Raw genomic sequence first — 20547 nt, 5'->3', positions numbered from 1 at the left:
TTTACGGTCAATCGGAAATTCTATTACGTTATAGCTCTACAAAAATGAACTCGAGACTTTTCACGAACCATACGACTGATTTGTTTCAATTGATTTATTATTTCTGACTTAAATTAATTACCGCAAAACGGAGATCAATCAAAACGGGAAAACACGCGTGGTAGATAGCGATTAGCGAGTACGACCCGTGTTTAAAAAAATTCACCAGAAATTTCACAATACATATGATACACATGACAAATTGTTGTGATGATTAAAAATTAATGTGATGATATTTAATATGAGAAAAATTATGAATTGAGCCACTTTTGTGTTTCGTTCATCATGGTTTAGAATACCAAAAAAATGCCATCACCAATTCAGTACAATTATCACCTAACCCGAGCTTTTCACGAAGGGAAATCCAGCAGATGTTGATATACTGATCGAATTAGAACGCGATTCATCGTCTTTAACAAGGCACGAGGGAGCAGGCAAAAGTGACTTCTAACACGCATCAAGCTCTTCTTCGATCATTGGTTCTTCTTCGATCATTAGCTCTTCTTCTGTTATTGGCCCATTTTCTGCTCCGAATTTGGTTTGATTGTCCAAATTGCGCTTGAAATGCGACAACGTGTTAGTTATACGTTTTTCGGAAGGTTCTACCTGTAATTAGGATTGAAAGTAAGAAATATACCAATATTCTCCATAATCAATACATCTGCTTGTATAAGGATAATTTTTATTAACCTGTTCTGAAAGTCTTTTGACAGACTCTTGAAGGCATTTTCTCATAGAATCATCCTCCAAATGAATATGCAAATACCTCAAGCTTCGAATAAGTAGTTTGGGATCTATACAACTGTCAGAGTTGAGAGCCTCGGCAATTATAGCAAGGGCCAAATTATTATGGGCGCAATAGCCTAGAAGACGATCCTGAGCTTCAGTTTTCGTAAGGTGCAAAATAAGTTGCGCAACCTTGAGAGGTTCAATCTCGTGTAACGGACTGGTGTCTGGAGCATTGGCCAGCATTTTCAGCGTCACGAGAAAGGAGCGTTCCAGCATTTCTTGGCTATCTGGTACAACGGCGCCAAAATGGTTGAAAAAATAACTCAAACACTGGCGCAGATAAGAGTCGTTATCAGTCACAGGATTGTGCCATAAAATAATGAGTCGCGCGACCAAAGAAGGACTGGAGATTCTTCGGTGTAGTAAAAGCTTGCAAAGACCTTCAACCGCAATTGTCCGTAGGTCCCGGTTCTGCAGAAAGCAAAATATCGAGATTGTTGCAGGAATAAAAAGTGTCATGAAATTCGCTCGAACGGTAAATTGATCGGGTGCTGAGCTTACGGCATTATCCAATAACCCTGTGAGGATATTGATGATATTTCTATTTTCGCAATTCAGGGAAGGTCGCGGAGTACTGAGCAATGTATCTGTATCTTCCGACTGACTATACAGTCTGACAGTCCTGTTACTCCTACTTTTGTTAGCTTGACCAGTGTCTTCTGGTGTTTCTGGATCTGGAGCCATACCCAGACGCTCAAGACCGTAGAGTACCAATAAATCAAATATGCCCTTGAGTGCGGCGAGCCAAATGTCGTCATTTTCGACACTAAATTGCAGGAAGAAAACGGGTATGTATTTTTTGGCCAAATCCTCATCCAAGAGACAACAAACTGTAGTTGCCTTCAGTGCTCCGATTATGACGCTGCACACTGAATGCTAGAAGTATGAAAAATCTAGTTTATCCAAATTGCAATAAAAGTTTTTCAAATATCTTCACAGCATTTCTATAAACCTACATCGAGATTCGGAAGAACCATATCCATCAGAAGGCTTCTCAACATCGGACACAATGTCGTTACGCTTTGCGTCATGGAGAACATGATTTGCAAGCACTTTGTCAGTGTTTTTTTGTCACTTTTCATTTCATATTCTTCCCGCACCTCTTCCACAACCTGATCTGTGCCAAGGTCTTCAATGGCAGCTTTCAGAAATTCAATTTTGGTTTTTAATTCCTCTGCCCGCAAAAAATTTTTACTTTGGATCGCCACATACTGATACTCTTGAACTTGAAGTAACTCTACTTTCAATTTTGCTTTCTGAAACAATGAGTATACAACTTGAGGTTATAGTAGTGATCGCAACAAATGTGAATCCTCAAATTTTCACAAAATGATACCTTCATATCTTTCTCGTGTTTTTCAGCCTCGGATAACGGTACAACCTCGGTTGTCAATGGCATTCGCAGTTCACTTATCACATTGGCCAATAAATTCAATCTACTTTCGGTATCTGGCACAATAGCTACACACTGTTGAACAATACTATCGATAAGAGCTTCAGAATCATGATCTGACTTTAGTGTATCTACTATCAATTCCTTTAAGTTTTCCCTGCCAACCTCGTCATGTAGATCGCAAATTTTTGTGATTTCAAACAACTGCAGAAGGATGAAACGAAGCGTGTTCTGTTCCCAAGTTTCACGCTGATCATGTTTCATCAGATTCATGAAATCTCTGATGTACTCACAAACTTTGGAAAGTTCAGGCAATATTTTATCAATCTCATCTTGACAGCCCTCACGCTGCAGGTGTGTAATCACGCACCGCCAATAAATTACGCTTTCGCTTGTTAATTTTTCAAATGGAATTAATTTTGTGTCAAGATCGACAGGCACATGTTGAATGATGTTGCGCACTGGAGTAAGTCTGGAAACGAAAAACCGGATGATACGATAATATTTTTCATTGGAACAGGCAATTAAGTAGAGTTTCACACCCAGTCATCAAATAAACCTACTTCAATAAAACATCCAGCATTAGAATAGAAATTTCCAGTGCATTCTCGGCGTCTAATGCTCGGAGCAATTTGATGAAATCTCCCTCGTAATGTTCCAGCCAGGTGGGTAACAATTGCATTTTAACATACTTGCTGACCTTTTCAGATCTATCGCGTAGTCCGTCGCTCAGCAACTTTTCTCTTTGTTCGATGGTCAATGATCGAACTGTAATTTTGGTTAAAAATTGAAAAGCCAGTTTTCTGACACCATCGTTAATATCACGAGTTCTTCGCAGCGCAGCTGCTAGTGTTTGTTTGTTTTTTCCCATTGTGAGCAAGACTGCTCGGCGAACTTCGGCTTGTGGATCTTTGTTAAGGTGAAATATGAATGCCTTAATCACAGGGCAATGTTCATCTGACGGATCTTGAAGACGATGAAGAGCTAAAATTGCCTGAGCCCTGATTTTGGGCACTTTATCCAGTAATCGCTCAGTCATACATGTAGTAATTCTATCGCACAGCAAATCATCTATAAACGCATTGTCCCCCATAGAGTTGAGGAGCATATTCATAAAGTAGCACATACGGAACCTCAGCGCTGCATCTCCGACATCGTGATTGTCTAGTAAAAACTCAAACAACGAATTCATGAAAGGGCAAAGTTCCTCTTCCTCGGTCTCATGGTTAAACGATTCTACGCTGACTGCAAATTTTGCGGCAAAGATAAGTACGTTCTCGATACGAGGATGATGCTCTCCCTCGCCCAATGGAATTAACAAACAAGATATGAATGCCCTTGTAAAGTCTTTCTCACTCATCTGCAAAGGATTAGTATTTTCGTGAGTTATGACAAATCGACGTGCCACACATTCGAGGGTTCGTACTACAGCAGAATTTTTATGGGCAAAACTGCATTTAAAGCAGAGCCAGAACCACTCGGATGGCTGAAGAAATAATTCTGGACTAGGCTCACCTTTTGGTACAATTTTTTCAACTTCGACATGAACTCCGGGTGAACTCTCCGGGAATACTGAACCTGCGTGAATGCCTCCTGCATTTGCACGAGCATTCCGGCCATTTTTTGGCATAAACGATACACCATGTGTGCGGAAAATTGGGCCCGAAACTCAGTCTCGTTAAGACAAACACAACCGCGCGTCAGGAGCCGTCGACATCGTTGACATTTTTCATTTGAAATCAATGATGACGGTTTGGCTGCGTTTGACACCGATTATCGCTGAAGGATCTCGACTACTCTCGATAGTTGGCACTCGATTAATATCGTCAGCTTACGTAACCTCGTGGACGCAGCCGCAGTCGTCGGCCATCGTGCACGAGAGACGGACCCGAGTTGGTTTGTCACAAGTTCATTGCAGAAAGTATTTCCACGGAACGGTAATGATACACTCATAAGCTTAGATTATTTCTTCGATGGGTAGTTTTGTGATCAAAAATCATGAATGCTGAGCAGTCGGTTACCTTCGGCTCACGTCGCACAACGAATTTATGTCTCATTCGCGGTGAAGTAAAGGTTCGCACAATTATCAGCCTGCAATGTCACTCGATGGATCGAAAGTTCGAAACTCGCTTCGTCTGATCTACATTCTGCCCTATTCCGTCCCTATTCTATACGCTAGTAGTAACTCTATCCTCTTACTAAATATTTCTCATTCCCACGAAAGTAATACCGTCCATTTAGCAAGGCTAGTGCTAATTTCCTGCCAAACGTAAATCGTTGCAATATTACATAATTCAACTTCGTAAATATTTCCGGAATCCGTTGACTCCTGTTTTCACATTTCATCTAGAAATTACCGATGATAGTCACGTAGATCGACAAAATTTTATCATCATGATTTAAACCGTGTTTGTGGATGGTGGAAATAAATCCTGATCATGCGCCTAGTTTTAAGGGGAATATAAAAGTTGACGTAAGAAAACACAGAACTCTTAGTTTCTGACGGGATGTAATTTTTGTTCGTAACCCGGTATTGGGAAAAAAAGAATAGAGATAATAATTATTGTTTCATGGTCTGTTGTTTAGCAAAGATGTCTGGAGAACCACCTGCTCCAGTGTCTCGTCCCATGAAGTTCCCGTATACCTTTTCGGCAAAGATTGCACAATTTCCATACAAGTTCTATTGGAAGTACTGTTGGCAATTCAGATTCTACTATTATGGCGTTGTCGCCAGCCTACCCATAATCTACCAAATTCACAAACTCGGTAAGCAAAACAATTTTTTTCATTGCTCAGCACAGTTCTTTGCATGAAAAGTAGGAAAAGCATTGACAAACGATTGTGACAGTATCTATAGACTCGGTACCTATTCAAGACTATATATTTTGTTCCTCTTTTATAGCTAACAGTCCAGGAAACAAAGCTGCATACGCAGAGATGAGAAGGAAGGAAGCAGCTGAACATCACCACTAGAATTTTCATTCAACTATTGCTTAGAAGAGTCGCGAATTAAATTTTAGATATGATCTTTTCGTTGTGAAATTTCTGATGTTCCGTAATACCTCTTATAAACAAGGTGTAGTCGTCAACAAATAAACATCGCGCCGTAAACTCATTTCGTTTGATTATTCGAGAAATTCTTTGCATTAATTTATCCACTTGGAAGTATAGAAGTAAAGCGTCAACCGTCGTAGGTGAAAATCAATTTAAAATCGTGCACACAGTTGTATATTAGTGAGCGTCTTGCAAAGTGGCAAGGTACACTGGCAATCTATGAAAGAAGTAAAATCGGTAACAGTAAATCCGAAACTATAGACAAATCGGAAAACTGAATGCTACAGAGGCGGTGAAAACGGTGTGAAGGGTGTGACGTAAGTCTCTTTGGCGCAACTCGTGTAAACACGGACCCAGCAAATAGAGGCATTTTCCTCGTTTAGGAAATTCTTATCAACCTGAACGTTATGCAATTTGGTAGCATTGAGAAAGGAGAAACAAGATAGTTATGTATTTCAAAGTCATGCGACTCACTCGTGCAGCGTGGCAACTATATCTGTGTAGTACGTAGCATCCACGTGCTCTTCTTCGGTTTCTGCAGAAAATCTTTGCGAGGGAATCCACTTGCCACATCCTCAAGAGTACACTGACAATACACAACACACGCGATCATTTCCGACTCGAGACGCGACTAGGGCCGCACGTAGAGAAATTCTTTCACACTTGACACTTTTTATGCGGAAACCTTGTTTCGAATCTAATTGCCGAAGCCGGGTAATTAGGTACCAACCAAGCGTTTTTCGCGAGGGAACGCTATAACTCCGAGGTTAACTGAATATTGAAAACAATGAACGGGAATCGTGTGGATCCGTACAACTACGTACCGCAAATACCGCGACACACCGAATCGCAATGTCAAATTTGTGCCACACGCGTTCACTTTTTACACTTTTTCCACCGCAATGACGAAAAACTAACAATTCAAACCGCCAGATTACCCGACCGATATCACGACTCGATCGTCAGTCAATTTTTTATTCCACACCGCGATTCCGCCAATAAGTCGTCCAACGTCTGGACAAATGACATTCGATAAAATCGATATCGAAACGGTTGATGCTTCTAGAATGTTAATCCAAGTTAAACGGAGATAATGTGTGTGTATTAACAGGGCGACTATCTACGAAAATCATTCTGCCTTTACCTTTAAACCGTATCGAGAGTCGTAGTCATCTTATGTTTAACGGACTTAGCACGTCGTCGAATTGGCGAATATGTACGGTCATCTTGCACACAAAATTAACTCTTCAGCCGCACAGAATTTGCTCGAGGATTGATTAGACCAGTTTTTGCACGATATCCTACCAGAACACCGTAATTACGACTTAGTTTTAGGTGAATATTATCCAAAACTGAAGCCACGATACGCTCGAAGCGTCGCGAGTCGTAAACGAAACTGAAATGGTTTTGTGCCGATGTTCACGTCGTACCGTCTTTTGTTTAACGGTCGCCGCAATAGAAAAGGATAATCAAGATTTTCTCCCGACAAGATTTTGAACGTTCATGCATATTAACAAGAGATCAATATGACTATTATAATATAATGATAATATAATAATTATAATCTAATTACGCACGTTTATACGAATGTTATTAACAGGTAAACGCGAATCTAGCTGAATCGAAACCACGAGACATCTCAACGAACCAAATCTCGCACGCAGGAATGTACCTGCAGTCCCGCCAACCCGTTACGACGCTGTAAACCGATCTTGTTTAGTTTACCGGGCAATACATATTCACATTATATCTCATCGAGAATTTGTCTACTATGTATGAAATGATAGTTTAATTATTATTGTTGTTTCCTTTCGTTTTTTCTCTTCTTTTATTATTGAAATATTTCATCATTACTAAATTAATAATTGTATAAAATGTACATCATTACAATTAAGGACCGCTTTAATCATACAACGGACATTGACATTTTGTACCCTCGATTTTGTGTAGGCCCAGCCTAAATTCGCAAATTGATTATATTTCGAAAAGAAATGCATGAGTACTGTTAAAATTTGTAAAAAAAAAAAAAACGGTGAAAAAAAAATACCACCATGAGCAGAGAGGCTAAGGAGAATGAAAGAGAGCAATTGGTGATAATTTTTTATTCCACACCGCGATTCCGCCAATAAGCCGTGCAATGTTTGGACAAATGCCATTCGATAAAATCGATATCGAAACGGTTGATGCTTCTAGAATGTTAGTCCAAGTTAAACGGAGATAATGTGTGTGTATTAACACGGTGACTATCTACGAAAATCATTCTGCCTTTACCTTTAAACCGTATCGAGAGTCGTAGTCATCTTTTGTTTAACGGACTTTGCACGTCGTCGAATTGGCGAATATGTACGGTCATCTTGCACACAAAATTAACTCTTTAGCCGCACAGAATTTGCTCGAGGATTGATTCGACCAGTTTTTGCACGATATCCTACCAGAACACCGTAATTACGACTTAGTTTTAGGTGAATATTATCCAAAACTGAAGCCACGATACGCTCGAAGCGTCGCGCGTCGTAAACGAAAATGAAATGGTTTCATGCCGATGTTCACGTCGTACCGTCTTTTGTTTAACGGTCGCCGCAATAGAAAAGGATAATCAAGATTTTCTCCCGACAAGATTTTGAACGTTCATGCATATTAACAAGATATCAATATGACTATTATAATATAATTATAATACAATAATTATGATCTAATTACGCACGTTTATGCGAATATTATCAACAGGTAAACGCGAATCTAGCTGAATCGAAACCACGAGGCATCTTAACGAACCAATCTCGTACGCACGAATGAACCTGCAGTCCCGGCAACCGCTACGACGCTGTAAACCGATTTTGTTTTGTTTACCCGGGGAAATACAAATTCACATTATATCGCATTGAGAATATGTCTACTATGTATGAAAAGATAGTTTAATTATTATTGTTGTTTCCTTTCGTTTTTCTCTTCTTTTATTATTGAAATATTTCATCATTACTAAATTAATAATTGTATAAAATGCACATCATTACAATTAAGGACCGCTTTAATCATACAACGGACATTGACATTTTGTACCCTCGATTTTGTGTAGGCCCAGCCTAAATTCGCAAATTGATTATATTTCGAAAAGAAATGCATAAGTACCTTCAAGATTTGAAAAAAAAAGAAAAAAAAAAAAAATACCACCATGAGCCGAGAGGCTAAGGAGAATGAAAGAGAGCAATCGGTGACATACGTATTCTTCGTTAAATATCTTATTAATAATATGGTAATGTTCTATGTATAAGTGTGAAGAAGAAATGCTTACTACGATGATATATTGTATACTCGTGTGCCCGAAAACACATTTAAAAAATGATGCCTCATTTGAACAAAGAAATATACTCTGGAACTTTTGCATTGTCTCTACAAGGAGTATACTACTGGCTGATCTGGCGGATTAAGACTACTTTTAAAATAATAAATTATCATAAATGCTAAAACACACGTGTTGTACTCGGCAAAAATTCCGACTAAAGGAAAACTAGCATTATGCATTAAGTATACTGTTATAGGTAGGTACTCTCCGATGTATATCAGACTATCACTTACTTAAGGCATATTTAAATTCATTGTCGCACTATAAAAGTAAGATAACAATCCACTATGCCCCCCTCCGTACAGTTTCCAGCAGTTTTCAGCAAGTAGGAACACTTGTAGAACAGTAAGAATCTTTCATTTTTATTAACGGTTGCAAAGTCTCATCAATACCATTCGAAAGTATCAAATTTTCAATAAATATTGTGATAAAATGTACATCCTCCCAATTCAAGCTTACAAAAACCGTTTTAGAAAATAAATTTGAGAACAATCGTTGCCTCTGCATGTACATACAAGTAACAATTTTAGTCTTGATATTTGCTAAGGTCAGTTGCAAACACTGGTGATAATTGTAGGAATACTTTTTCGAGCGGCCAGAAAAAAGAAAATAAATACAATTGTTACTGCGTTTGAAAAACTCGTGTAGCCTTGGTTGGAGTTATTCGGGAAATGCTCAGATAGATTTGCTACGTTACTGCTGCCATCCACGCGTCGTACTTAACTTGCGTCCGACTCTGATTCTTCGTAATCCTCTTCATCGTCTTCATCTGCGTCATCGTCTTCATCTGCATCATCCTGTTCGTCGACATCATCTTCGTCCTCGTTGTCCTTCAGGTTCTCATCTTCCTCCTCATCTTCAATGCCGTTTTCCAGCTCGCCGTTTGGTTCACATTTCTGTTTTTTTGTATCTGGTTCCCTTACTTCTTGTTCATTGTAGTTCAGACCTAAATCTTTGCACCTTTTCTCAAAGTATTTCAACAATCTCGTCCCAGCTCTGTAAATGGTACTGTATTTTAAAAAAAAACGTAGTACAGATTCTCCTCTGAGATTTGGTATTGCGTTCGGAAGCCAAAGATCACAATTTATTTTTCAAGCAATAATAACGACAAGCGAGATGGGGAATTATTTGGTTCACGAACATTAAAATCAAACAACCAAATTGTAGAAATTTGATGTCGGCTGAAAAACTTGGACAAAGTTTACGTAACCTAACGGATTCACCGTTGAGATTTCGATAATACTGGTAGATGTAGGAAACGTGCAATAGTCTCTTTGTAATGAATAACATGCAATTGAGCATAATGGAATTATTGATAGGAGACGAAAATTAGAACAGGCGTTAATAAATAGTGATCTTTGTTAATAATATGAAATAACCACAGGTAATCACAGGACTTGGAAATATATCAAGCATTTTTGTTACGGACAGTAGAATATGAGGATGCATTTGAAGCAACTATACGAGTATTAACGTGTGAAATAATCTAGCGATGCAGCACAGTATCATACAAGAGTCGAAGCTGTTCAAGTCACTTGGCAGTTGTACTTTGTGGAATATAAAATAAATGTACTATTCAAATATGGATCTGTAACTATGTAAATAATAATGATCATTCGCATAAATGTTTATGCAAGGAAAAGCTCTAGCCATAATTGGTCGTTAATAATGAATTTAAAATGTAAGTAGGTATTTAAGAAGGCACATGTGAACGTGACAGAGTACCCGGCAATGCAGGACCATTTGCGTACAACCCCTCTTGTAAAACATTGCAATTAGTAATCAAAGCTCCAGCCATAATTGAAATTTAATAATGAATTTAAAATGTATGTAGGTATTCGAAAAGACACATATAAACGTTACAAAGTAACCAGCAATACGAAGCCATTTGCATACAAACCATCTTGTAAAACACTGCAATTAGTAACATCCCAAAATCTCTGGCGTCCGAACCCAATGACAAATGTATCATTGGCTCTCATACTCACTTGTAAACAGAACTGTGATCTTGGTTGTATTTCTCACAGTTATCAAATACAAGAATACAATCGCTGTAAAATTCTCTAAGCGTTTGATAATCTCCTTTTCCAAGCTTGTACTTTATGGTCCCAAAATCCATTGGACTTGAAATGATGTCGTGGTAGTCCGGAACCTCATCTTTTGTAACGGGAGAAAGGAACGGCCAAGAATCTCTGTGATGCGTGATATCCGCTAATAATTCTTGCAAAGTTGCCATACAACCTTTTACAGTGCTGGCATCTTCTTTAATCTCGTCGATTGTTGCATCAGCTACACGCTTGGCGGATCTCCTCGTTTGCCGTTGGGGTATCGGTTCAAAGTCGTCTGAATTTATGCTGCTCTCTGTACCAAAGTATGGAGAATGAAAATGACCAGTTAATACATGTGCAACTATTTAATCTCAGGTGATTTTCCAGCGTTTTTATCTGGTAGATTAAAGTTAGATTCAAGCAAACACCGCATAGCTCAAGCCAAAACAATGTAACATTGAAATAATATATTGGGTATAAAAAGTAAACGGATGATTGTTAACAAAAAGGAAATAAGTAGGGACTGTTCGTCAATAACGTGAATACAGAAATCACGTAAGGGTAATTTTCTATGTACGCCAACGGGCGTCATTCCGGGTAGTTTGGAATAATTGTAAGGGTAGATTTACAAGAATGATTACAGAAATAAAAAAGGTGCTATGAGGTCTGTGATGTCATAAATGATCAAAGTAAATTTTCTCCACTCTGAAAACCAAATATCCTGTTCAAATCGTTAGTTTTATTACGACGATAAAAAGAAAGACGAAATGATACTGCAAGTCAATGATTGTGAACAGCTTGACGTAATAATCTTCATGCTATTATGTATTGAACTTGGGGTAGGTGGTAAATGAATCGCATTCCCAAGCAGGAAAGGTGAAGTGAAAAAAAAACTGAATTATTCGCTGCACGATTATATTTGGGTACGATACAGACCGTCCCAGTCTGTGGATTCGGTAGTCAGAAGACTCTTGGCGAAGCCGTGGATACGCGAACGAGCAGCAGCTGCACTCACTCTTTCTCTGTCTCTCTCCCTCTCGCGCCCTCTCGCTGGCAACATACCCAAAGCTGACCGATTGTTTTCAATGTGACGCGTCATTTATTTAGTCTAAAATTAATGCTATCTGTAAATTTTCCTAAGACTGTTCATGAAAGAACGGGATCTACCGTTCAGTTCGCGACGACAACAACTCTCGGATTATTCACGATTCAATCGTGGCTTGTACTTGGATTTCCTAGTTCCTGGTGCATAGAGTGTCGTATCTGTGGTTTCCTCATAATATTTCGAAGATATGCGTTATGAACATCGATAATGGTTCACATTTACAGGTGAAAAGAATAATACTACTAACGACACAACGAGGCCTACCGTGTATAGAGTTGGTTCTTCTATTCCTTAAACAGAAGTCACACAGCCACTTGCCACGGGGTACTCTTTTCAACAGTGGCTCAGTACACTCCAAATGAAATACTTTCGGACATCCATCACAACATATCACCCTTCCTCCGATTCCACACAACGAGCAAAGGCTCATCGTCGCGTCTCTGATAACAGAGTCGTATATCAATCATTTGGGAAAAAAACACTGAAACGAGTGAAATTACTATAGATGCCAGTCAAATTTGGGCTGGATACTCACGGATCCTCCGGCAACTCGGTTTCCTCGTCCTCACTTTCAGGAATTCTTTTGGCACGATTTCGTCGTGTCTCTTTGGTGAGAACCGCCTCCTCTTCCACCTCGTCCTCAAATTTCTTTCTCCTCTTCGACTTCTCCTTGGGTTTCGTCTCTCGGGGTTTACATGTCGTGCAGAACCAATCTCCCTCCGGTACCGCCTGAGAAGAAATTTTGACATACAACCAGCCTGCTGTCGTTTCACCACGAATTTTGCAAACAATTATTTCAAAAGACGCATAATGAAGTACTCAGCAAGGAACTATTGACCGATTAATAATAATTTTAAACCAAATAATGCAATAAGACAAATAAAGACTACGAACATTGAGTTTGGGTTTGAGGCAGTATAAATGGTGCCCTTTGTTGCATCCGTCGCAGAGTAGCATGTTCTCGGCATCCCTGCGCTTTCTGCAGATACGACATTGCGCATTCAAAGCACTTCTGGCCCATGCAACGCTGTTCTCCAAGGTGCTCATATGCACAAACAACTGGGACCAACTCGTCGAAGCCATCAGCGATTGTTCCCACCTATCTCTGCCTATGTCTTCGCTAGCTGGTTTCTTGTCCTTGTCATCTACACCCAATGGTTTTTTAAGATATTTCGGTTCAATTGCGTGCGATATTTGTAAGATAGCGCAGGCTAATTGTTTGATGGCAATTTGCTGATTCGGATCTGGCACAGGTTCGTCTTCAAACGGTGGTCCTAGATATCTTCCTGGATCCCGATAAGTTTTAACACCGCTGCTACTGATTTCAGAATCCGGGGTCCCGGGTCTGCTCACCCTGTTCTCATTCTTTATTTTATCCAGGACAAGATTCGACGCAGTGTCTGCCTCAATGTCGTTCAATCCGTAAACCAACTTGTCGCACTGTTTATCATAACCACGCTTGTTTATCGCCGTTCTCCAGACCTCTCGGCTGATGACTTTCAAGGATCCCAGACATCCAACTTTGATTTTATCCTCTAGGTCGAGTATATAGTCCCGTAACGTTAATTCTAGTACCTCCTCAATGTTGGTACCCGGTGGGAAAGTCAGATTAACATTATCGTACTTATTTTTCCTGTGATTCTTATTCGTCGGCTCTTTGATCGGCTCCATATACTGAGAGAGAACAAAAAAAGGACAGAATAAAAAGATGGACATAGATAAATTCCACAAAAAATCAAGTTTTTCGTTTTTAATTGGCAAAAAATGTAGGTACTGACCACTTCGGGATTCAACTTGTGTCGGGGACATTCGGCAATGACTGTCGTTAAGCTCGTTGCTTCTTGAATCAAAGTCTGTCTGAGTTCACCTTCTCTGATTCCCCTCTTATTTAACGCATTAATTACACTGTCAATGCTTTCTTGCAAGCCGTAAAAACTCCACTGCGGTCTAGCCGTGACACAATGGATGGGGCAAGTTTGATCTCCTGTACATACGTTCAAGTTTTGTCTAATATCACTGAAATCTACCTTTACTTCTTTCTTAGGACTAAGATCTTTTCGCGGTGATTTTAATCCGTTTTTGTCAGAAAAGGCAACTTTTTTCGGAGACTTCTTCAGCTCCTTAATACTGTTTTCTTTATCGCTGGATTCGTCTTTAAATTTCTTCTTCAAATACGCATACATCGCCTCTCCGGACTCATCTTGAAGCTCCGGTTTGTAGGGAGTACCCCCGGGCAGACAAGCACCCGGCCATCTTTCATCGTTCTCCACAAATAAACCTAGAGTTTGAATGAATATAGCGATTAGGATCCATGAAAGGAATAAGAAATTAAAAATGTGTCAGACGTTATGCACATCAAAGACAATTCCGTACCTGGTATAGATAGGAACCTCCAGTACCTCCTATGTGCCCTATCCGAGCCTAGATAAAGCATCATTTGATCATCTCGAGATGCGGTCTGTAGTTCTTTCAGCTTGTTTTCGTATTCCCCCTTCTTTTTTTCGTCCTCGTAATTTCCTCTCGTTATTTTCTTAGGTTTCTGCTCTTCCTCCTCTACTCTTCCCTCTTTCTCTCTCTCCTTCATTCTCTCCCTCTCTTCCTTTTCTTTCTTTTGCTCAGCTATCAGGAATAACTTGAGTTTCTTCTTTGCTTGATGCAGTTTGTCGTATCTTTCATCGATCACGTCGCGAATAGATGCAAACGTAAGCAACTGATTAATCAAACAACTGACAACCTTCAGTCGATCATCCAATTCGAATTCGCAGACATTCATGTGGCCCAGAGTTCGAAGTATATGCGCCTCCTTCATTCTCAAGAGCAGTACTGGATCGTCATGATTTGTATAGCCACCTAAAATTCAATTTATTCCATCATATAACAGGTTGGCATGAAATTAATCATTCAACGGGAATTTCAGATGCCTACAGCCCATTAACCATTCGACTGTATTCATTTTATTGGCAATACCCGACCTAGCTATCAAAAATAGGTGTGCATCGAGATAAACGAATAATTGGTTACCTCTTTGAGAATAGCGCCACTTAGATGCCACGTCGCTTATCCTACCGCCAGAACTCAAGAGATGCTGTCGTAAAATTTCACTCAATGTAACGTAATCCAAAGTCAGCTCGGATAATTGACACCCATGGTGCGTTTGACACCAAGATGAGGCTATTGTGGCTAATTTCACAGCTTCGGCCATAGATGAAACCCCATGGTCTATATTTCTATCGTCAGTTAGATTAGCAGCATCCGCGTGGATCTCATCTTCTTCTTCGGCTTGAAATTTAAAAATGTTTGCAAGCAAAAGTTGCAAGAGGTCACTCCAAGGTCCTGCAACTTCTTTCTCTAACAGAGCTTTCTCCATCAAGTCCAAGTTCACTCCACCTGGAAAGTAACTGCCAACTTCTAACTCTTCATAGAAATATTGTAGAAATTCCAATATCATGACGAAGTCGCCAAATTTGTCATTGGGAATGAAACATTTAACAGGGGTCGGATCTGGAATTTGTCGGAGATCTTCACATTCTAAGTCTTCTCTGGGTTTATTCCACTCCTTCACATAAGCTGCAAGCTTTTGTTTTTCTTCCTTCTTACGACCCCGTTCTTCGAGCCTCGCTTCTTTCAGGCGAGCTTTTTCTTCCAGAGCTTTAGCTTTCAGATCTTCTTTAAATTTACCGTTCATCCTGCACAGACAATTAACTGTGATAAATTTGTAAGGTATCACGAAAGTGAAACTCCAGTTGATTGTTATCATAAAAGTGAGGAAAAAAAAATATCTGGAAATTCATACAAGTCCTCAACGTTTCAACTTACTTTTGTTTCTTTGATTTCTTGCCGATTATTCCGCTGTCGTTTATTTTCTTCAAGGGATCTGGCTTATCAAAGACCCTATGTTTCGCTATATCTGGAGTAAGAAACTTCGCTATAGACTCCTGCTTGTGCTTGATAGGTTTCTTGAGACGTGGAGAAAAGTCTGGCATGGGTCCAGCAAATATCGTATCGAATCGAGTCTTATGAATGCCATACTTTTGTAAGACATTCTCCTGCAACAAGCAAACCAAAACATGTAGGCAGAACAAATACTGTATGCCAACCGTAATGTCCAGTTGATGCTGAGTCAATTTTTCTACAGGCTTAATACAAATCTATTTGTAGAATTATGAGTCAGCTTGTTCCAATTATCTGACGCCAATTCGAGGTTTCATTCACGAATATCTGTCACAAAGTCATCGCATTAGATGAAACGTCGTTTGACATTCTTGGTTGAGTTTATAGATATTCTGTCAACGACTATTGAACCTCTCTAGTAATAAATAAATCAACAAGCGAATTCAAATATTACACAGAATGAAGCAAATTGAACAGATTACCTTGACCATCCATATGCCAGTCTCGCCTTGCTCGCAGAGTTGTCGCAAGAATATCTTATTCCTTTCTCTGCTGTAGTGTTGTTTGCGTCGTCGCACCTGTGAAGCCTCAACTATCATGAGCTGGCTAACATCTGTGTCACCTCCGCAATCAAACTGCTCCACTTCGTAGCGAAATAATTTTGCCGGAGGTTGATACTGTCTTTCCAGCATGCTTCTTTGTGTAAATGGTTAAAAGAAGAGACAAGGAGATAAGAAGACACCTAGTTAGGTCAAGAACGACAAGCCATTGCCCAAACCGAGATTTGACAAATACCTGTTATTTTCTTTTACGTAAGAATTAATCTGTTGCTTGGTAGGCTCGATGACCTGTAAAACGTGACACTCGCACCAGGCATCTTCGGTAAAACTGGCCTCGACCATTTCTCCTACAAAGTATCTGTCTCGTGCGAATTGATAAACATCCTCGACCATTTCATTAAGTGAAGTCCTGTTTGTTTTGCTCGCCAGGTATAAGATTGGAATTCGCAACTGCAATCAAGACCCAAACGTAATTTAAACCTCAGACACTGTTATCGAGATTCTGGTAATAATCTAAAACCAGGTTACGTAATGCAATACAATGCATTATGCGGCGAAGTCAAGATCAATTGTCAGATAAACAATTTTCAATTACTAGGTTATGTTGCAGTTATTTGTAAAACGTGTATAATCACAGACTGGATTTCCTCCGTTCGAGGCACATCTTTCATCGGAATATCATTATCAAGCTTCTATGTTCACACGAAAAGAAACACTCGGATTTAGTAAAGTCGTGGGGGTGTAAGAGAAAAAAAAAACCTAGCGATCGTGACTGAAAAAAAGTGGAATCTTGGGGCTTCGAAGAAGTTCATTGCTGCCCAAGCAAAGGTATGTTAGAAGACTGTGTATGTTGCATTTGATGTGTATTACCTCCATGGGAAATTCCTTGAGACTCTTTCTCGCATTTTCCTCGCTGAGCAATGCCTCTTGGTAAGTGAAATTCGGCTTTCCTGTGATACTACAGGACCAGACGAGTGAGTTGCAGAGAATAATTCTTTCGCAGAATTCACTGAAAAGCAGGAGAAGACGTCGGAGACGTTAGAGAACAAAATGCGGCGAGTGCGTTTGTCCGTAGGTGAAAATGATCGAGCTGTCAAACACTAACTTGTAATCTTTGAAGATCTCGTTGGTCGCCTCGCAGTGGAAAACCTCGTCGTCGTCGCGGAAATCGGAGGAGACGTGCAACTTGTGAAAAAGCTTCTTGCGTAGGAGAGGCATGACGACGCTGGCGCGAGCTGACCCGACTTGTTAATTCGTCACGAAACACTCTCTCCGCAGAAATCAATCTCAAGTGATCTACGTTCTGGCCGATTATACACGTCCCGCAGCCCCGCTTCGGCCGCCCGTCGCCCTTAAATCTCCACTTGGACGCACAACCGTCTTGTCGAGGACGCTACGCGACCCTCTAACTATCCTCGGGGATGACGAATAAGCGATTTTTCAATAAAAATGTACAAATTCATGACAAGGCGCGATTTAACGGTGTCTCGGAAAGCGCGCACACCTGGCAAGACTCACCGGATACCGCGTTTTGCGTCTGCGTCCCTCTTGAAACCGAAACGCCTGGGGGCCATTTGGCGGGAGAGACCATGGAGCACGAACTCAATGGGTGAATTGACAAAACTTGTCATAGTAATCGTTCACGTTAGGTTTGTTTTTTGTACCACTAGCGTCGCCAGCGTCCCTTTTGTACCGAATTGTCTCTGGCTGCAGGGATGCTAATTGTAAGATCGAATGATCGGTGATCTTGCGTTGTGATCTGTAGAAAGTTTTCACTACTGCCTTATAATCCGTCCAATACCTTCGGTGCATACGGAACATCAGTGCCATCTTACTTCAGGCAGCTATTTGGTTGCATGGACTTCGTGCTCCTTGTATAGTCCACATGGGAGAAACGCTCTGCTATAATCATGGAGAATAAAATTTCGGCAACAATCGACCACCTTGTTTCTCATCTTTGACACTACGCGTACCGTGCAGTTTACGAATTAATTGTACAATACAGGCTTACAGAGATGGATCTCGAATAAGAGCAGAATAAACGGAAATTCACATTTCATGGATCTATATTTATACACAGATTCAACGCGAATTTCGATGTCAAAACTTCACTCCAACCATTCCTTGATGTAGTGACATTTCTTTGGCGTTATTTCTCCCACGTCGCAGCAGTTTTTTCTCACCTGAAAGCAAAATACAGTATACCTCAAAGATGCTCAACGATCATTCGTCGCTTCTCGTTTATTATACAACATTAAATATACCGGACAAACACCGCAAGGTGTTCTAATTAATCCTGGAGGGCTGAGCAACGGTTCGACCGCTCGGTACAAGTTGCTTCCGTCGCTTGACAGAGTTCTTTCCACTTTGCCGTCGTAGATAAGGGTATTCAAAATCATTTCCAGATCCTCCACGGAAAGCTTAACCTGCAATATTATCGTTTCATTTATTTAGTCAAAGTATTATCGAGGAGTAACAGCAAAAAGTTAGTGAAAGGTATCCCGTTGCCGTACCTTGCTTATTCCCAGATCGGAAATGAATTTCCAAACTTCTTTCGACGACGCAAAAGCTATATTTCTTGCACCGATAGGACCATCCTTGCAGTTTTTTGTACTGTCTTTTTTTTGCTCCAAAAATCTGTAACACTGCTGGTTTAGAATATCGACGAATTCTGCCTCAAAGTCTTGATCCTGGTACCACGCGCCTCCGGTCACAGATCTGTCAGGCTCCAAGTTGTAAAGCATATATACCTTCTTCTTGCTAGCCGCTACCGACTTCACAGCTTTAATGAACTTCTTAGTTTCCAAACTTTTTAAAATTTTATTCAGCTGCGTCGGCATTAAATTGGATTTGAACCTGATGTCGCGTATCCATATCCCCTTATTCCCAGCCTCTTCGATTATATTATAAACAACTTTCTCCTCGTTGTCTGCCCCTTTAACCGATTTAGCCTTGCTCGGGTCTTTCAAACGGTAAAGAAGAGTTCCACCCTGCTTGAATAAGTCAAAGTATCCCTGAGCCAATAGCTTGTTTATCGCTGCCGCCTTCCGCGTCGGTGCCAGATCTGGAATCTCAGCAGATATGTCTTTATCCGAGATGCCCTTCGGCTTTGCTTGAGCCAAGGAGATAATCCTGAAATCAAAGCTGTACCTCTTACACTGTTGCACAAAAAATCTCGTTTAACAGGTTCCCTTCAATTTCATTATACAAAGTTAGAAAACTATGGAGCTTTGAAAGCGTAACAAACATTTGCTGCTATATCCGGTCTATTTGACAGTTAATTGTTATCTATTTATTATGTTATTAACGGTCTGTTTGACAGTTATTTGACAATTAATCTTAAAGCATCATACTTTTCTTCGATAAATTCTGGCGATTCACCCACATCGACAATTCTATTTATTTCTCGCTCACTAGAGAATTCTCCTCTGACATCCATTAGTATTTAATAATTAATCGTTGACTCAAAATCTTACGAACGAATTAGAAGCAATGCAATGAATTGCCATCGAACCTTGCAACGAACACGTGTGGCTGCGGCGACGAACCCACGTGACGTACGCCCCCTGTAGGAAATGGGCTTACTATTGCCACTGATTTGGTAAAATACACAAGTCACGTGAACGATTTGTTCATGATAATCAATTTATTTCATTTACAGGAATTGAGGGGATAGCTAAAATCCGAGACTCAGTACTCTCGACATTTCGCCCACGTTGGACGCTCCATGCTATTCCTATTTTCATTTTTGTTCAATTAATAAATTCATAACTATTTTGAATTTCATGTGGAGAAATGCATGTTGCATGCTTGGGCATTATCAGGCGTTCTTGGTGTACATTTGGTTGCATGTAATTGGGCGCTTTATAAAACACCTTTAATTACGCATATAATCAGGCGTAATGTCGTACAAACAAGTACCAACAGTTGCATTTAATTGATTATTAAACACTTTGCTCTTCTCTTTCCGAATAACAAAGAGGAACTACCCTACAATTACTACTTTACTCCCGCTTACACAGTTTGCAAATTTTTGATAAATTATGTAATATGCGTACATCGAATGAATAATCGTACAGATTGTGTCAGATCCCGGGACTTATGTGACACTGTCAAGTGATTGGAAACATAACCTTAAAATGGATGACTGTGAGGAAATTGAGCATTCAGTAGAGCTTTCCGAAAGAAATTGGAATCGAGTTATAAATAGAGCAATTAAGGTAAGAATTCTCTGGTAGTGAAATGACGAGAATTTCACTCAACATTACTTGATCACAGTCCATCAACTTTCTCAGGCCGGTTATAGGGAAGGAGTTGAAGAAGGA

At 40.0% G+C, this 20547-nt stretch overlaps 4 protein-coding genes across 8 annotated transcripts; 1 reads left to right on the top strand and 3 right to left on the bottom strand.

The window, feature by feature from the left end:
• On the bottom strand, positions 1–3966 carry Cap-G (Chromosome associated protein G). The gene is made up of 7 exons (XM_046635274.2): positions 3737–3966; positions 2785–3581; positions 2165–2693; positions 1785–2084; positions 1330–1704; positions 730–1239; positions 1–645 (listed from the first exon to the last, which is right to left on the bottom strand). Exons 1-7 carry the CDS (start codon positions 3863–3865, stop codon positions 487–489), a joined length of 2799 nt encoding a protein of 932 aa, XP_046491230.1. The 5' UTR covers positions 3866–3966; the 3' UTR covers positions 1–486.
• A 64-nt stretch (positions 3967–4030) lies between these two features.
• Positions 4031–5336, top strand: roh (reduction of Rh1). The gene is made up of 3 exons (XM_046635333.1): positions 4031–4158; positions 4808–4987; positions 5124–5336. The coding sequence occupies exons 2-3, from the start codon at positions 4813–4815 to the stop codon at positions 5192–5194; spliced, it is 246 nt and encodes an 81-aa protein (XP_046491289.1). The 5' UTR covers positions 4031–4158; positions 4808–4812; the 3' UTR covers positions 5195–5336.
• A 690-nt stretch (positions 5337–6026) lies between these two features.
• Acf (ATP-dependent chromatin assembly factor large subunit) lies at positions 6027–17804 on the bottom strand. 5 transcript variants are annotated; one of them, XM_069137822.1, is made up of 15 exons: positions 17741–17804; positions 17328–17631; positions 17093–17231; positions 16458–16672; positions 16145–16358; positions 15588–15817; positions 14793–15457; positions 14145–14621; positions 13550–14049; positions 12666–13445; positions 12307–12500; positions 12036–12211; positions 11603–11734; positions 10607–10979; positions 6027–9626 (listed from the first exon to the last, which is right to left on the bottom strand). In XM_069137822.1, the coding sequence occupies exons 2-15, from the start codon at positions 17438–17440 to the stop codon at positions 9338–9340; spliced, it is 4497 nt and encodes a 1498-aa protein (XP_068993923.1). In that variant the 5' UTR covers positions 17441–17631; positions 17741–17804; the 3' UTR covers positions 6027–9337. The 5 variants fall into 5 exon arrangements, with proteins under 5 accessions (XP_068993923.1, XP_046491220.1, XP_046491221.1 ...); XM_046635264.2 differs by having other exon boundaries at positions 6027–9614; positions 17328–17778; XM_046635265.2 differs by having other exon boundaries at positions 11603–11716; positions 17328–17778.
• A 466-nt stretch (positions 17805–18270) lies between these two features.
• On the bottom strand, positions 18271–19775 carry Polr3F (RNA polymerase III subunit F). The gene is made up of 4 exons (XM_046635315.2): positions 19576–19775; positions 18736–19354; positions 18487–18648; positions 18271–18405 (listed from the first exon to the last, which is right to left on the bottom strand). The coding sequence occupies exons 1-4, from the start codon at positions 19659–19661 to the stop codon at positions 18331–18333; spliced, it is 942 nt and encodes a 313-aa protein (XP_046491271.1). The 5' UTR covers positions 19662–19775; the 3' UTR covers positions 18271–18330.
• Between the last annotated feature and the right edge of the window lie 772 nt (positions 19776–20547).

This window comes from Neodiprion pinetum, chromosome 7, assembly GCF_021155775.2.
Source record: "Neodiprion pinetum isolate iyNeoPine1 chromosome 7, iyNeoPine1.2, whole genome shotgun sequence".
Classification (NCBI taxonomy): Eukaryota; Metazoa; Arthropoda; class Insecta; order Hymenoptera; family Diprionidae; genus Neodiprion; species Neodiprion pinetum.
Note: the sequence above shows the minus strand (reverse complement) of the source record. Positions and strands in the feature narration are given on the sequence as shown.

Coding starts and splice junctions, on each gene's coding strand:
- Acf (XM_069137822.1), bottom strand. CDS start 17,440: ATGCCTCTCCTACGCAAGAAGCTTTTTCACAAGTTGCACGTCTCCTCC. Junction 17,232..17,327: donor GAGATCTTCAAAGATTACAA/GTTAGTGTTTGA, acceptor CCTGCTTTTCAG/TGAATTCTGCGAAAGAATTA. Junction 10,980..11,602: donor CGAATCCACAGACTGGGACG/GTCTGTATCGTA, acceptor ACTTTGGTACAG/AGAGCAGCATAAATTCAGAC.
- Cap-G (XM_046635274.2), bottom strand. CDS start 3,865: ATGGTGTATCGTTTATGCCAAAAAATGGCCGGAATGCTCGTGCAAATG. Junction 3,582..3,736: donor TGAAAAAATTGTACCAAAAG/GTGAGCCTAGTC, acceptor AATCCTTTGCAG/ATGAGTGAGAAAGACTTTAC. Junction 1,240..1,329: donor CAGGGTTATTGGATAATGCC/GTAAGCTCAGCA, acceptor TGCTTTCTGCAG/AACCGGGACCTACGGACAAT.
- roh (XM_046635333.1), top strand. CDS start 4,813: ATGTCTGGAGAACCACCTGCTCCAGTGTCTCGTCCCATGAAGTTCCCG. Junction 4,988..5,123: donor CTACCAAATTCACAAACTCG/GTAAGCAAAACA, acceptor CCTCTTTTATAG/CTAACAGTCCAGGAAACAAA.
- Polr3F (XM_046635315.2), bottom strand. CDS start 19,661: ATGGATGTCAGAGGAGAATTCTCTAGTGAGCGAGAAATAAATAGAATT. Junction 18,649..18,735: donor CCGATCTGGGAATAAGCAAG/GTACGGCAACGG, acceptor ATAATATTGCAG/GTTAAGCTTTCCGTGGAGGA. Junction 18,406..18,486: donor CACCTTGCGGTGTTTGTCCG/GTATATTTAATG, acceptor TTTTGCTTTCAG/GTGAGAAAAAACTGCTGCGA.